At 45.1% G+C, this 16,683-nt stretch overlaps 1 protein-coding gene across 3 annotated transcripts in view; it reads left to right on the top strand.

Moving 5' to 3' along the window:
• FBXW4 (F-box and WD repeat domain containing 4) overlaps nucleotides 1–16,683 on the top strand; it is an 85,442-nt gene that overhangs the window by 18,364 nt on the left and 50,395 nt on the right. For all 3 annotated transcript variants that reach the window (XR_004028979.1, XM_030808111.1, XM_003255373.3), the window contains exons 2-5: nucleotides 493–588; nucleotides 3,271–3,456; nucleotides 3,897–4,029; nucleotides 8,956–9,050. Coding sequence is in view for 2 of the 3 variants with exons in the window: in XM_030808111.1 (XP_030663971.1) it covers nucleotides 493–588; nucleotides 3,271–3,456; nucleotides 3,897–4,029; nucleotides 8,956–9,050 (510 nt within the window). In the remaining variant the exon portion in view is untranslated. The remainder of the gene's footprint in view (nucleotides 1–492; nucleotides 589–3,270; nucleotides 3,457–3,896; nucleotides 4,030–8,955; nucleotides 9,051–16,683) is intronic.

Raw genomic sequence — 16,683 nt, forward strand, 5'->3', positions numbered from 1 at the left:
GGATTTGATGAAGTCTGATTTAATGGATTTTTATTTTCTGTTATTGCTTTTTGTGTCCTAAGAAATCTATGTCTACCTTCTTAGTCAGAGAGATGTTTTTATATATTTTCTTCTGACAGCTTTATAGTTTTAGATTTTAAGTTTATGATCTGTTTTGAATTACTTTTCCTGTATGGTATGAGGTAGGGGTCAGGATTCATTTCATTTTTTTTTTTTCCCCAATCTGGACATCCAGTGGTTCCAGGGTTGTCATCCGTTCTCCATTAGATTGCTTTGGCATCACTGTTGACATTTTTGATAGTTTAAAGGACAGACTTTTCTCCTTGGCTTTCTTAGTCAAGTATGGAGAGAGAACAGTTACTCCTTCCTGGTCTCCTAATCTCTTTACTTGTATTCTGGATGCTCCTGAATCCTGACTCAGTAAGCCCATGGAATTTTCTGTGGTTGGCAATAAGTTGTAGTGATTGGATTATCTGTTCTTTCTGGACATAGGATGACCAGTGTCCCAGTGAAGGAACGGGTGAAGGTGTCTCAGAACTGGAGACTGGGGCGCTGCCGAGAGGGGATTCTGCTGAAATGGAGATGCAGGCAAGTAGCCTCTTGACTTTTTAAAAGCTACTTGGGATATAAAAACATAATGGAAAGTAAAAAATCTGGTCCTACATAGAGGCTAATGGGGCTATCTTGGGTGGGTGGGCACTGGTGAGCCTTTGAGCACCACAAAGGGGGCATCAGAAGGACAACTTTTTCACATTTAAAGAAGGGAATACAAGAAATGTACTTTAACAAATGACTTTTTTTATGATTATAAAGAAATCAATGCTTATTTTAGAAATTTGAAGAAAAAGAAAATTCTAAAGAAGAAAATAAAACTAACCTGTAACTCCACCACTCAGAGGTAACCTCTGTTAACTTATGCCATCAAAGGAAATAAATGAAATCAAGGTTTCAATTCATCGTATTTTACAAATATTTTTATTTAAATCTTCTACTCTATGGAGTTACTTCTTCATTCGTGGCTTCCCTGAGTCCTCTCCCCTACTTTATTAAAAGGCAGGGTAGGATCTAAAGGTTTGGATACATATGTTATAGGAGTTAGAGCTTAGAGCAAGTATAAGGAAATTTAGAAAATGCCTGTGGCACTGCCAATGCTACCGATTTTTATGCTTCATTGATGCTAAATGATTTCATAGGTATTATTTTACTCCCTACCAAAAAATTGCTCCTTGTTGATTCGTTGCAATGGATAGGGAACATCATGATTCCACATTCTGGAGTGACCTGTACCTGTGCTGAAGACATAGGCAGCCCTCTTCATCTGATGAACCTTTCTTTCCTGCTTGCATCCAGTTTCCACTGGTTTCATGGGCATCAGATGCTGTGAATAATGTGGTATTGGGTAGTGGTGGTGGTGATGGTAAAGAAACTACAGGAGAGAAAGACGGATTTTTATGATGAAGGACTTTACCCTCTGCTTCCCACATTTGCCTTTTGGGGCTAATTTCAAGCAGTTTGGCAAATAAACACACGGAACAGTTACCAGGCTGCCCTGGGATTCTCCACTGTTCACCTGGCATGAACCTGGTTTCTTGTCCTAGGCAGATGGCTGTTTACCAGATGGCTTTAAACACAAAAATTCCCACCCTCTCTGTTTGCTGCCTACTTGAGTGTGCCACACACTCACGCAAGGGGATATTGAAGAGGAATTTGCATAATGAATGAGAAAGCAGGCATCTGTACACACTCTACACATGTTCCATGTAATATATGCACACACTTGTAAAAACCTCATGAGCAGAAACTAAGTTACTACAAAGTCTAAGCTGCATTTAATGGCCCGTCAAGTCAATTTGCAGAACTTTTCCACATTCCCATGACACTTGTATGAGTCTGGGGAAGAAACACAGCCCAGTTTGCTCAGACAGGCTTGGGAATAGGAGGTGGTGGCTGTTCTTGGGGATGAGTCAGCTGTCCCTGTGCTTTTCTTGGGACCTGGTAACTCCAGAACCCCTATGTAGAATAGGACAGGTGGGATGTCCACCTTGGGAAAGGGGCTTAGTTTCTACCAGAGAGCCTAGTATCTGACAGTCTTCTTTCTTCTTAAGTCTCATTCCCTGCCACAGGACTTGTCTGTGGCTTCTAGCCTTTCTTCCTCCTGTCAGATTGCAGAGGGAATCTAACTATTTGTGGATTTCTCTTATCAGTTGCCTGTGAGAGCTGACTTTCTCTGTAGCCCCTGAACTGTAGCAGAATGCTCTGGGGCTGTGTTTTTCATTGCCACACTTACCCTCTAATACAGAAACGTAGATATCCCTGTGAGGATCTAGGTATCTAATCAGTACATTAGCATCCTTTCCTAAATGGCTTCATTCCTTCCACTTATAAATGACCCCTTAGCTCTAACAGAATAAGGGAATGTGGCTTCCCTGGGTTTATTCTTCTCTTTTCTCCATCACACCTTAACTGATCTATTGCGGAAGAGGCATGTATGGGAATCCTAGAACCTTGAAACTTCCCACTTACACTTCAAATTAATGAGGATGCAGAATGAAAGAAAGTTATTTCACCTGGCTCGAAGATTGCTTTCTTTCTTTCTTTCTTTTTTTTTTTTTTTTGAGACAGAGTCTCCCTCTGTCGCCCAGGCTGGAGTGCAGTGGCGCGATCTCGGCTCACTGCAACCTCCGCCTCCCAGGTTCAAGTGATTCTCCTGCCTCAGCCTCCGGAGTAGCTGGGATTACAGGCGTGTACCACTATGCCTGTCTAATTTTGTATTTTTAGTAGAGACGGGGTTTTATCATGTTGGTCAGGCTGGTCTCGAACTCTTGGCCTCAGGTGATCCACCCACCTTGGCCTCCCAAAGTGCTAGGATTACAGGTGTGAGCCACTGTGCCTGGCTGAAGATTTCTTTTTGACCCTTCTCACCCCTTGACCGTTGAATTTTGTAAGCTGTGCCTACCCATGAGAAGTCCAGGTAGCCAGTAGTTGAAATATTAAATATTCTGCAATTAAAAGTGGTATTTAGTTGGTCTTTTAATTTTGAGTCTCTTTTAGAAAGTCCAGGGAAGATTAGATCACCACAAGGCTCAGTTACTCTAGTTTTCTGAGGATAGCTGATGGGTAGGTAATTTTGAAGGAGGGTATCAAGTATAGATAATAAGCCTTGTTGGTTATCCTTGCTAAGTTGGGGATTGGTCAGCTTCTTCAAAGATTGGAGTTGAGTTTTCATACTGTATCTTGATGACTTTTAAATTTTCTTTTCCATCATTTCAGTCAGATGCCCTGGATGCAGCTAGAGGATGATTCTCTGTACATATCCCAGGCTAATTTCATCCTGGCCTACCAGTTCCGTCCAGATGGTGCCAGCTTGAACCGTCGGCCTCTGGGAGTCTTTGCTGGGCATGATGAGGACGTTTGCCACTTTGTGCTGGCCAACTCGCATATTGTCAGTGCAGGAGGGTAAGTGCTGCAGGTTTCTCCTTCCACCCTTTTCCATCTTATTCTTTGGGGACATTCTGCCTGCCTCTGACTTTTCTGTCTTAACTCCAAAGGGATGAGGAGGGAGACCAGAAGGGTTTTCCATTTAAAGCAGAGAGATTTTACCAAAAGGAGTTAATAGGGTTAGCTGGAGAAGGAAAACAGGAAGAGCTTCTAATGAAAAGTGAAGCTGGTTTTGATATTCTCCAGGGGAAAATATATTTTTTCTCTCAGGTCTGTTCAGCCCCAGGTGTGCTGAAGAAGTAAAGGTATCTAGAAAGTCATCACCTTACTGGGCTGAATTGTCCAATGCTTAGCAAATTCGGATGTCACTGGAGACTTGGGCTGTTTCTGGAGAGTTATTCTCTTTCTACAGAAAGAATAATTGGTTCTTGGGGGTTGGCCCCTTATTTCTCTCCTAGAGATGGGAAGATTGGCGTTCATAAGATTCACAGCACCTTCACTGTCAAGTACTCGGCTCATGAACAGGAGGTGAACTGTGTGGATTGCAAAGGGGGCATCATTGTGAGTGGCTCCAGGGACAGGACGGCCAAGGTGAGGTGGTCTCCCCCTTACATACTATCACTCCCTCCTGTCTATAGGGAGGGGGTGGATAGATCCCTGAGTCTCAGGATTGGCTGAGAGTATCGGCTGGGGACAGGGGAGAAAACGACACAATAAAGGACTCACTTATGTGCCTCTGGCATGCAGCTTGCCATGCCAGGCGTTGTCCCTGCCAGCTGGACTGGGAAAGGAGTGGACAGTGGCTGGGAAGGTTGCCATTCACTTGCAATGTGGCGTGAACTCAAAAACAGAGGACCTGGCAGCCTTTCCTCCCTGAGTTGCGTTTCCTCAAGTTTGTGGGTTGAGTTCTGACCCTAATATTTTATTTTAAAATCTCCCTCCTTTTGCCTGCTCTCTGTTTAGGGAGGTTAATTTTTCACCACCTTGTTTATAGGCAATCAGGCTGATAATTAAAATGTGTTTTCATTGCTTCTCTGGAGAGTGATGTGGTCAGTAAGCAGTAGAGACGATGAGAGACGGGTGTTGTTTGTTGCATCTTTGCCAAATTTCCCGGTCCACAGATATCCACCAAGGCATAAAAGAAAGTGAGGCTGATAAATAGCATGACACTGACTTCATGGACTCATCCACATCTGGGTCAAATAGGCTCCCACCTGTGAGACAGAGAAGTCTTTCTCCAGGCTTGTGCCCATCAGCCCTAGCCAGGGCCTGCACAGGCCTGGTCCTTTAGGGTTGCTGTGGGAACTTTGCTGACAATTCAGTTGGTGGTGCAGGAGGCCCAATAGTGTCTTGTTATGTATTTCCTAGCATCTAGGTTCCATAATGCTAACAGGAACAAAATGCTTGCTGGTGTGTCAGCAAATGGGCCTCTAAAACACATAGGGAGAGGACTCAGGAGAGGGAAATTGCAATCTTTACTCAGTAACTTCTCTGACTGCATGTACCCCCTGGTGATTACACCTCCATATAGAAATATTGCTAATTTATGTAAAAAGAAGAGCTAAATATGTTCCTTTCTTTTTATGGAAGTTTCTCCTCCCTTTACTGTTTTCTGCCTTACTTTGTACTCACATCAGCACAGGAAGCTTGAGAAAAATCCAGCATATCTTTTGAACCAACACGGAAACTGAATTTCCTGTCACTTGCTTCCTATTACCCTACTTCATACTTACTGCAGGCTTCTGATTGGTCACTGTCTTTGTACCATTCCTTGAAAAGATTCTGGCCTAAACCTGTTATACTGCCCAAAAGTCAATTTGCATAGAAACCTTTTGTGGCATGTGTGACCTAGGTACTCCTGTCTTATTCTAGCCATCTTCCTGTCATGGCTTCAGGCTTACCCAAGTTCCTCCTTTTCAGTGACACCTCTTTCTTCTATTCTCTGTAGTCTGACACCCAGAACAGTATAAAACTAAGCTTTATAACCACAGGTAGCAGTCTGAGGGCATGGATTACTTACAGTTGAAGAATAATAGCAAGTTTATTTGAGGTATTGGGTTAATTTCATGTTTAAGTACTGATTTAGCCCTATTTAGTATCTTAGATTTTTAAAAAGATCTAAAATAAATGCTTCCTTCTAAAATTGTCACCACAGTCCATCTTCTTCCTTCTGAGGATTTCTTTTAGGTCAGTGATAGAATTCTCTTCTCTGGTCCTGAAAGTTGGTCAGCTGGTTTGCAGCTCCCCTGTGACCTCTCTGCCAACTCTTCTTTCCTGGCTTTCCAGATGCTGCCTGGGTTTCCCTCCTTTCTGTTGTCGTCTTTGCATCCAGCCACCTTTGTTATCCTGAGCCATTTCTACATTACTGTTGTATTCAGTTTGTCTTTTATAACTGAAACATCATTTCTTTTCAGTGACATCTGAAATTCTACAGCTGCTTCTCCAGGCTTCTAATACACCTGAACCTTCATAAGAATTTGCAGTGATATTTGCCTGTAACCATCTATTTTTGGGGAGTTTCCCAAATATGTACTGTATTTTAGGAAAGAGATTTATTTTATGGGGTAAAGGGAAGTAAAACAATCTCTTTGCAAGACATCTGAGCTAGGGACTGTCCAAAGAACCCTCTTCCTTCCCCTCCGCACAAGCCCAGTTTCAGGTTTATTGTGACTTAGCTTGGATTGTGTCTCCGGGCTTTAGTGGGGCCAGCCCCATCCTGAGATGTAAACAGCTGGTAGCTTATGTTCTTAATGAGCCTGGGCTGGTACTAACCGTTCCTTCATTTCCTTCTTTATTTCGCTATTCTTTCTTCCGAGTGCCTACTGTGTGTGAGGCTTGGTACAGAGGCACCTGTGCTGTTCAGAAGTAAGGAAGATAAAGCCTCTTATCCTTAGGGTGAGAAGAGATGTGCGTACCTGGCCATGGAGCTGATTGGAAGTGGCTTGGACTGTGGAGTATAAAGCTCTAGGGCAAGAGCCAGAAAGTTTAGAGGGTGGAGAGATCAGATTACATCTGGCTTAGAAGGGAAGATTTATTGTAATAAGAACCACCACTATTGTTTGCCTGATACCTGCCAAATACTATGCTGCTGTGCTAGATGCCTTATACTTATCTCCACTTTTCCACACTATAACTCTGAGATAGGCATAATTTCCCATTTAACACATGTGGAAACGGAAGCTAAGAAGTTACCATTAAGATCAAAGATAATAAGTAGCAACTAGGGTTCAAATCCAGATTGATCAGATGCCAAAGCCTATGCATGCTTTCTCTGCAATTGCAGGCTGCAGGGAATATTTTACCATTTAGGTTTTTCTTTTGTTTTAGGATTATTTTCTTTAGGATAGATTTTCAGCAACAAAATTACTGAGTTAAAGGCTGTGGTCATTTTAAAAGTCGTGATGCATATCACCAGTCTGCTTTTCAAAAGAACTGTATATATGTCCACTACAGGCCGGGCGCGGTGGCTCACACCTGTAATCCCAGCACTTTGGGAGGCCGAGGCGGGTGGATCATGAGGTCAGGAGATCGAGACCATCCTGGCTAACACGGCAAAACCGCGTCTCTACTAAAAATACAAAAAAATTAGCTGGGCATGGTGGCGGACGCCTGTAGACCCAGCTACTCGGGAGGCTGAGGCAGGAGAATGGCATGAACCCAGGAGGCGGAGCTTGCAGTGAGCTGAGATCACACCACTGCACTCCAGCCTGGGCGACAGAGCAAGACTCCATCTCAAAAAAAAAAAAAAAAAAAAAAAAGTCCACTCCCACTGAATCTTTTCCAGGGATGGATCTGTTTTGAATTTGGCCATGGAGGGCAAAGATAGGATTGGTGTATTGTTGTCAACTCCTGTCCCTCAGGTGCCAGGATGGAATCTCATGTTTCTGGAGGATGATGTGCTGCTGGGCCAAGCCAGGAGGGCCACTTTCCTAAGATCTTGCTCAGAATTGGCGGCATGCTTCCTTAGCTGCTCCTGGAGACCAGGAACCTTGTTCTGTGGTTTGCAGAATCTAGGAATCGACCTTCCCTTTCCGTGTAGGACATTAGTGAATTCAGGCCTAGGCCTTCCCCATAGATTTTGTTATCAGAGTCCTTAGTGTTTCCTCACCCCGTAAGAAAGAATCTGCCTCCCAGGGAGTTTGTGTCAGGGAAAAGGCAAAGCTGTCTTTTTAGCTGGGCTGCTTAAAAGAGTACATTGGAAATGTATCTAGTTATTGCCAAAGAGGACTGACTATGGAGTCCAAAGAGTAGGCCTGAATCATGGCACTCAGGAAAAGTTGTGGTGTTTACCTTTGTTTTCTGCCTCTCCTCGTTTAGGATCTTCTTGTTATGTTTATTTTCTTTTCACTGTATTGGGAAAAGTAACTCACACAATCATCCCATCCCCCACCCCCATCATACACACAAACTCTCAACAACACTTTCTCCTTTTATAGGGAAGAGTTATCACGTGACTCTAAGAAGGCAGGACCACCCCTACTCCGTCACCTACCCTTTAAACTCAAGGAATGTTTCCTTTAAAGTTCTTCCATCTAAGGTCCTGCCTGAGTTTTGTGTGTTCCCCTTATAGCACTGCTGGGACCTTAAGAGGTCACTGATCCATCCGGCTGCCTCTGGATCCCTCTGTTGCTGCTGTCTTGGGATAGCCCTGTACGTCTGAGGTTTCCTGTCTGTTTGGTTAGGGGCTTATGTCCCTGCGTGTGTCATCTAGGGTAGGGTGAAGTGAGGGGGGTGCCCTGTGCTTAATGGGAGATGTCTAAATGCACTGACTGCTGAGAGGGCTCTGTGAGTGTTGATTAGAGTTAAGCCCAGAGTGGCTGCTAATGTACATTCCTGACTGATAGAGACCAGATAATGTGCTCCAAGCAATATTTTTAACCTGTAGGAGATATGGAAGCTTAAAAGAGTTAAGCTTTTCTGCTACTTTTGGTGACACTAGGTGCTAAATTCCCTGCTGACGTGAATAGTATTGGATCCTGGGCATTATCAACAAACAAACAACAACACACCACCTTCCCACTTGGAAGTCTCTCTTCTTCTTCCATTCTTTCCTTCCCTTGCATGTTTCTTTTTACTTCTCTCCCTAATTCTATTGCTGTCCCCCTATACTATGCCTTGATCTTCTTCCCTCTCCCTACTTCTCCAAAGTAAAATCTTGGTGAGAGATAGGAGAAAGGAAAATCCACAAATACAGGAAAGCTGTCAAGAGAGGCAAGCCCCACCCACCCACTTCTTCTCAGTCAAGTCTCCGCTGAGGGTTGTAGAACTTCTGATTCCCCAAGTAAGGACTGTCAGTGGAAGTAAAAGAGGTAGTTAGGATGGAGAGCTAGGGCCTATCTGCGGGGGTAGGTGAGCCAGAAGCTGCAGGGGCCCCTCTGCTGATACCTGAGCTCTGTGTGTGCAGGGCATAAAGGATTCCCCATTTCTCCACCTCCAACAGTCACCCCTCCCGGAGCACCTCTCCTCCCCACTGATCCCAGGCAATGCCAACGAGAGCATCTCCTCTCCTGTTTCTAGGTGTGGCCTTTGGCCTCAGGCCGGCTGGGGCAGTGCTTACACACCATCCAGACTGAAGACCGAGTCTGGTCCATTGCTATCAGCCCATTACTCAGGTAAGGGAGACATATTTGGATGTGGTTTTGTCCTGTATCATAATGCTTTTATTTTACTAGATCAGGTGAGCTAGAAAATCTTCCTGTTGTGTATTCTAGGTTGCTTTGAGTCACTGTCTTGGAGATTTTTTAGTCCTCCAGAGATTTGAGGTATTTAGGCCACTTCATATATGTGTGGGATTGAGATAACCTTCTAAATGCGAATTTCCTAAGCATCTAACCTCAGAAATGTTAAGGAAAGAGTACTATATGAGAATATAACTAAGAGTCCAGCTGTTAGCCAGGAGTGTCCCTTCTGGAACAGTTGTCCTCTGGGGTCATTCTCAAAGCAGAGGCCTCTCACCACCTCTCGGAGGTGACAGCACCAGCCAACCGAGCTCTTACAACTCACATGTCTGCTTTGTTCCCCTTGGAAAATGTCCTCTGGAGTATCCCTTACAGACTTAAGTCATCAGGAGAGGCTTGGGGCCCAGATCCAGCTGGGTCCTCAAACAAAGACATGTATGTGAAGTAGTAACATTGATTATTGTGGCAAAAGTGTGAAATTTTGATGATGGCTTTTACTGTACCCTTTGGCCTGCTTGTTACTTCTCTTTTTTATTATTATTTATTTTATTTTATATTTAGAAATGGGGTGTTTTTTTTGTTTTGTTTTTTGTTTTTTGTTTTTTTTTTGAGATGGAGTCTCGCTCTGTCGCCCAGCCTGGGGTGCAGTGGTGCCATCTCGGCTCACTGCAAACTCTGCCTCCCGAGTTCACGCCATTCCCCTGCCTCAGCCTCCCGAGTAGCTGGGACTACAGGCGCCCGCCACCACGCCCAGCTAATTTTTTGTATTTTTAGTAGAGACGGAGTTTCACTGTGTTAGCCAGGATGGGCTCGATCACCTGATCTCATGATCTGCCTGCCTTGGCCTCCCAAAGTGCTGGGATTACAGGTGTGAGCCACCGTGCCCAGCCCTAGAAATGGGGTGGGGTTTTTTTCGTTCTTTTTTCGTTTTTGTTTTGTTTTGTTTTTTTGTTTTTTGTTTTGTTTGTTTTTTTTAGAAATGGGGTGTTTCTGTATTGACCAGGCTGGTTTCAAACTCCTGGCCTCAAGTGATCCTCCCATCTTGGCCTCCCAAAGTGCATGAGCCACTGCACCTGGCCCTGACTGTTATGTCTCTAACCTTACCTATGGACAAATGACGTTTGCATCCCAACTTCTACTTTCGAGGCTCTCTGGAACCAAGACAGAATCCCTGTCCTCCCCAGCAGGGTACATAGACTTTCCTGTACCTGTTCTATCACAACATTTTCCTAGGATCTTCGTCCACTTCCTTCACCCTACTCACATGGAAATGTGAAAGCTGTAGGGCTGCCGCCCTCCAACACTAGGTTTAAGTCAGTTGCTTATTTTATAAGAGACTTGGTCCTACCCACTTTGCTTAGACCCTTCAGCTTCTTTCTCCTCACCCCATGGAGCCTGCACCCCTCCTCCTACTCCCTTCCACAACTCCCTTTCAATTTTTTTTCTTTCTAAGAATTAGAGCCGATTAGCCACGTCATTAATTCTTCAATTTGACGGCTGATATAGCAGGACCTGAAACACATTGCTGACCCCAGAGAATGGAGACCCCGTTCCTTAGCATATTGACGATGAGAGAAGTTAATTAAAATTCCACAGAGCAGAGGTGTCGGCTAACCTATAAACCTGTCGCTGTTCAAAACAAATCATTCTAGCAATCGTAGGAAAGAGGGAAGGAAAGACCAGCAGGGAGTGGAGAGGCTAAGTGTGTGGGAGCGGAGAGTGGAAAATGGAGCCATTGAGCTTTGTCTCCTCAGTTTCTTCCTAATGCTGCCCTTTTTAAAGACAGCCAGACCTGGGCGTCCGTGGGCTGAATAGAAGGAAAGTGCTATGGCCAGTGAGAAGTGACAAGTGTGCTGGTGACTTTGTCTTAATGGTTGCTTGTGGATTTCTGCTGGTTTTGGGAGACTGGAGTGGAGGTGGTGGTAGAGAGAAGCTCTCAGGGCTGGAGATGGTCCGTGTGCTTCCTGCATATGGATTGAAGCCAAAGAACACAAACAGGCTCTGCCCTGCATCCCTACCCCACATTTCTCTATTCCAGCCTCCTCCTCTGGAATGTGTTAGGCTACCTCTTAACAGAATAGGGCACAACAACTATTGAAGATGGTGTCAATAAAAGAGGTTGAGGACAGGGTCTGCCCTCATCATTAAGAAGCATTTAAGATTACAGTAAACCGATTTTGGGTTTTTTGGCCACAATTTGGAGACTGGCTTTGGGGAAGGACCTAGCTTTCTGGCATTACTACTGCTACTATATGACTGCCACTACTACTAGTAGCTAACATTTAGTAGTCATCTGCTCTGTGCCAGACCCTCTGCTAAGGCCTTGATGTGTCTCATCTTTGGTGAAGACCTAGGCCTTACGTTTTCTTCACATTCATCTTCAGGGTCTTCCTGTCCTCTTCTTGGCCCTGGGATGATTTTTTGAGAGGGGTCTCACAGTGTTACCCAGGCTGGTCTTGAACTCCTGGGCTCAAGCCATCTTCCCACCTCAGCCTTGGGATGATTCTTTCACTCTGTCAGCTCCTGACCAATAGTTATTTAAGATGGTCTTCCCCTAACTCCAGAAATGAGGTCTTGGAGTCTTTTAAAAAATAGTTTGTATTTGAGATTCTGTCTTTACACTAGATGACCGGAGTGTATGCCAGTGTTATCTCTGCCTCTTTTTCTCTTACCCAAAGAATATACTGGGATAGGGTCTTTTTACCTCATTATTAGATCCATTTCTTCTCAATGTGACCTTGAATTTGAACCTTTCAATAAACTCATCCATTTTCTCAGTCTTGAGAGACACTGCCTCCCAGCCTCAGGGTCTGTTCTTTAAAGCAGTCTGGGAGATGAGTTCTGCTTTGCCTTCAACTAGCAATGTGGCCTCAGTCATTCCTGCTCCCAGCCTCAGTTTCCTCATATTAAATATGAATACTATTTCCTTTATAGACCTTACTAGATTATTGTGAAAATGACCTGAAATAATCTATATGAAAATATTAATACTCTGAAAAGCTAAAAGGGCTGTAATATATATGTGTTATGCATACTGAGACAGGGTTTCATTTTATCACCCAGGCTGATTATGAACTCCTGGCCTCAAGTGATCCTCAAAAAGGGCTATAATGTAATGTCAACCAGAATCCTTTCTTGCCTGGTGTAGCATTTGTTTAGTGGCTTCAACTGCTGTCAAGTCTCTACCCTTTTCCTGGGCTCCTCCTGGCCCCAGGGAGTTTCCCTGCTCTTTTGCAGTCTTCTTGAGATGGGGACTCAGTAGGAATCTCTCTTCCCCCTGTAGCATTCCTGCCCTCAATGACCACCTTCAGTTCCCCTCCCTGCCACCATTCCTGTTGAGTATGGTTGTCAGTGTCACTAATGTGATATGACCCTGGACTCCTCATGGAGAATATGAGGGGATGTGGCAGCCAGTGTACTGGCCCTAGGGCAAGTACTCCTGGTTTACCTGCCAATTTCTCAGCCCTTTGTTGCTCCCTTGTGCAGTTAGGAGGAACCTGGACAGTTAGGAGACCTAGCACAGCTCTTTTCTCAATTTATCTCTTTCTTCTATTTAAAATAATTTGTCAGACATATTAATCTTATTTATCTCTGATGCTTGGACTTTTCTACCTTCTCTTCTTATGTATGTACTCAGGCACTTGTATGAAGCCTCAATCCAGAGGCTTAATTTGAGGTCCTCACGACTGAGAGAAAGCAAGTATCTGTCCTGTGTTCAAGTGTCTTCTTTCCTTTCCTCCTTTACTTTGAGTTCTTGATTTGTAGAGTCATGGAGGATGATATTTAATACTGGTTATGTGCTTAGAGCCATGTGTAGTCAGTCAAAAAACACAGAAGGAGAACCAGCAGGCTCCAAAGGAAAATGTCAGGCAAGGACCTCTTCTTCTGCCTCTCGCATACCCTCTTACCCATCTTATTGTTCAACACTGGTAATCCTGTTTTTAAGATTCATGACTTAGAAAAGAAACCCTTCTCTTGTAGAGGAGGTCTCACCTGGATGATTGATAGAAGGAAAAGTTAAGATGGCCCAGGAATGAGATGCTGGAGGTGTGCCTGGGGTGGAGAGGCATATGTCTGAGTGTAATTATGGGGCAGGAATACCTTCAGCTCACAGGCCTCAGAGATACAACCTCCTGAGGTCACATGGAATTCTGAGCAACTTCCCATGAGTAACACAAAAGAGCAGACTCTTTTTTTTTTTTGAGACAGGGTCTTGCCTGGAGTGCAGTGGCACAATTATAGTTCACTGCAGCCTTGAACTATTGGGCTCAAGTGATCCTCCCACCTTGGCCTTCTGAAGTGCTGAGATTACAGGTGTGAGCAGCTATGCCTGGCCAAAAAGCAGATTTTAAAAAATGTGTAATATGTTTTATCGCCATTTAAGAATTATTTCCAGCTGAATACAGTAAATACTAAAGTATGAGGAAATGTAGAAATATTAAACACTTAACTTCATTCCCTTTGACTTTCCATCTCTTCCCTTCTCACCCTTTCACCTCACTCCTTGTGTATTTACTGAACACTTGATACGTGTCGGCTTCCCCGAGGATCTTATTCAGTGGTGGGGAAACGATAGGCACATGGCTGTAATGATTGCCAGATTATACTAAGCGCCTTAACCTAGGCTGTCCCTGGTTGGAGAGGAAGGGGAAAGGCATTCTCTTCTGGGGAAAGGCAAAAATTGAGGCCCAGGGAAGATCAATGCAGGGCCACATGTGGAATGGGGCAGAAGAGGAGTAGTTTGTACCCAGGTCCCTAGCCTGTTCCCATGTCCTGTGTGCTGAGGGACAAGCAGGCCTTTGGTCATTGCTGTGCCTTATTCACCAGCATCTTGGATGGTAGCTGTGGCCCATAAAAGGCTCTGTGGGGACCTGTGAACATTCTCTCTTCCTGGAGGCCAGAGTTGAGACAGGGAGTGGTGGGAGAAGGCAGCATATGATTGAGGCTTGGACTTAGTCAGGTAGCTGTGAATGCTTGCACCATTCCAGGAGTGTGAATGCACATAGATCTTCAGCTTTCAGGGTCCCCTCCAAGCCAGCCATGGGGGGCATGTGGTGAAGTGAATCTATAGATCTACCTACCCTGTTTCCCTGGGAGGGGAAGGGAGAGGAGCCCACAGCTCCTCGTCCCTCTGCAGACACTATATGTATTGCCCTCCAAGAAAAAAAAGGTGCTTAGCAGAACCCTTTCCCTGTCTCCAAAGGACACTTGCTATCGTGTGAGTGAGTGTGGTCAGGAAGGCTTCCCATGACACTTGGGTTTTAATCCCTTCTCTCCCGCTTCTGTCATTAGGGAAATATATGAGTGGTATAGGTGTAGAAACTTGACTTAGCTGTGTTATTAAATATACAATATAATTTTGTGTAACTTTGCTTGCTGTGGTGGCCTGTTTGTTTTTGGGGGGATTAGTCCAAGTCTGCATGAAATGTACCGATTCAAATTTGTAAAGTGAGTTGCAGCCTCTGGGGGGTTTTGATGGAGGAGCTGCCCCTTCTTGCTTCATTTCTCCCAGAGGTGAGGGAGAGTCTGGAAGGAAAGCAATCACTGTGTACTGTTCGGTAAAGGGGTGGGTTTTGGGGAAAGGAGGGTGTTTGTTCCCAGTAGCTACAGGGTTTACTGTGTGTTGTGTGTGTGGTAGATGCATATTCAGCGGCCTGTTGAAATACATCTTTCTTTAGTGAAAGGTAATTGCATCTGGAGTTTTCTCTGACAGAGAGGTTTGCAAGATTGGAAAAGGAGGCAGCCAACTTGCAGTTCAGATTCTTTTGGTTGCCAGTGGTGCCGCAGTCCTTTGGCCCTGGACTTCATAACTCACTGAGTACTTCTAGGGGAAGAAGAATCAAAAGTAAAGATTGTGCCTCTGAGTTTTTCTTTTTCTGGCTGGCTGTGGACAGCTGGGTGTAAAGGGGATGCTTGACCTTGAAAACTTGAGGAAAAACTCAGGTGGATGACTGTAGTGCTGTGCATTGTAGCTGGTCCTCCTGATGGCATGGACTGTAGCTGACTTGGGGACATCTCTCTTCTTCTTTCCCAGGGTCAGGGGCAGAGGGGGTAGTTTCTTCTGGGTCTTGTCTAGGGAAAGAAGACCTGAAGAGCTAGTCGAAGATTGGCTTGGTGTCCCCCTTTGCGAAACTGCAGAGCAGAGAAGGGAGCTTCCTGCCTGTGGTGCCCTGGATGAGAGAGTTGCAGGGACAAAGACACCATAGAGGGCCCAGGGCTGGCGTGGCTAGAAGGGGCGTCATGACACCCGGAGAAAGATGGAAGCTCCAGGTAATTCTAGGTGGGCCCACTGGTTCAACTGGCAGCAAGCTAAAATTGGAAAGGGATCAGTGTGGGGATGTCATTGATTTGGAGTCAGGTCCTGCCAAATCTCAGTACAGTGCCCTCCACCCTGGAGTTCATTGCCCGTGCATATCCAAGCCTATCAGACAGTCATATCCATCAGTAGCAAGGACCAAATAACCACAGGGGTGGGTTTCAATTCCTCAAGACCCTGGATTTCTGCCATTACCCAGAGCAGGATAGGCACAGGGAGGCTCATGTGCTGAGCTGCTGGCCTGAGACCAGCACTCTTCCAGCCCTGGCTGGCCCAGAACCCATTTGTGGGAGCAGCTCCTTTGTGGGAGCACCTCCTTCCTTGGCCAGCACGATTGGCCCACTTGTCAAGAGCCGACTTAAATGAAACCCTACAAGTAGAAACAGAGGCTGCTGCAGATGGCTGAATACTGTGGATACAGAGTTGATGTGTCCAGACTTGGTCCCCTGCTAACAGGGATGCATTTCTATCCCTCAGTCTAGTGTTTAAATTCTTTCTTTCTCCATCTCTGTCTCTGTCTTTCTTTCTCTCTCCCTCCTCGACACCCACCTTCCACTCTCTGTCTCTCTCCAGATACTGCTTAAGCATTACCATGTTCTGGTCACTAGAGAGACAACAGTGAACTAGACAGCATAGTCTGATGGGAGAGACCGACAAGTAAAATAGGTAGTAGAGTGTGGTAAGCTCTCAGATGAGGTTGAGACAGGACCTTGGGAGCACGCTGGACGGATCAGTCATCTTTCTCTTCCTCCCACTGCCTACACCTCCCGGCTCCAGTCCCTACCTGTACCACTCTTTCTTCCACTCTGCTCATCAGGAAGGGAAAAGGGAATTTTCCTGCTTTAGCTGCTGCTGACTTTTCTGGGTTGTGTGTGCAATATGCCTGTGTTTTTCCACCTTTGATCACCGTTCTGCCAACAGATAATTTAGCAATCACATCCCAAGGTGGAAGCATGGAGTTAATGTTAAAATTAGTTTTCTTTTTTTTTCTGTCTTTAAATTTCAGTGGGTGATGAGGCAGAGAGGGAGGCAGGAGGGTGAAGGGGAGCCATAAATTCTGTGGCTGGTGTAGCTGTTCTCTGAGCAGCCGGGAAGCCTCTGATGTCTCCACAGCACTTTCATTAACATTTAAATTAAGGGTTTGTTTTTCAGTCTGTTTTATAGGCAGGGACCTTTCATGGCCTGTCACATGCAGCACCCACCCCGCTCCCGCCCCAACTTCCCAAGCAAGTGTGTAATTGTAGCCACTGC

Source organism: Nomascus leucogenys, chromosome 3 (genome assembly GCF_006542625.1).
Source record: "Nomascus leucogenys isolate Asia chromosome 3, Asia_NLE_v1, whole genome shotgun sequence".
Classification (NCBI taxonomy): Eukaryota; Metazoa; Chordata; class Mammalia; order Primates; family Hylobatidae; genus Nomascus; species Nomascus leucogenys.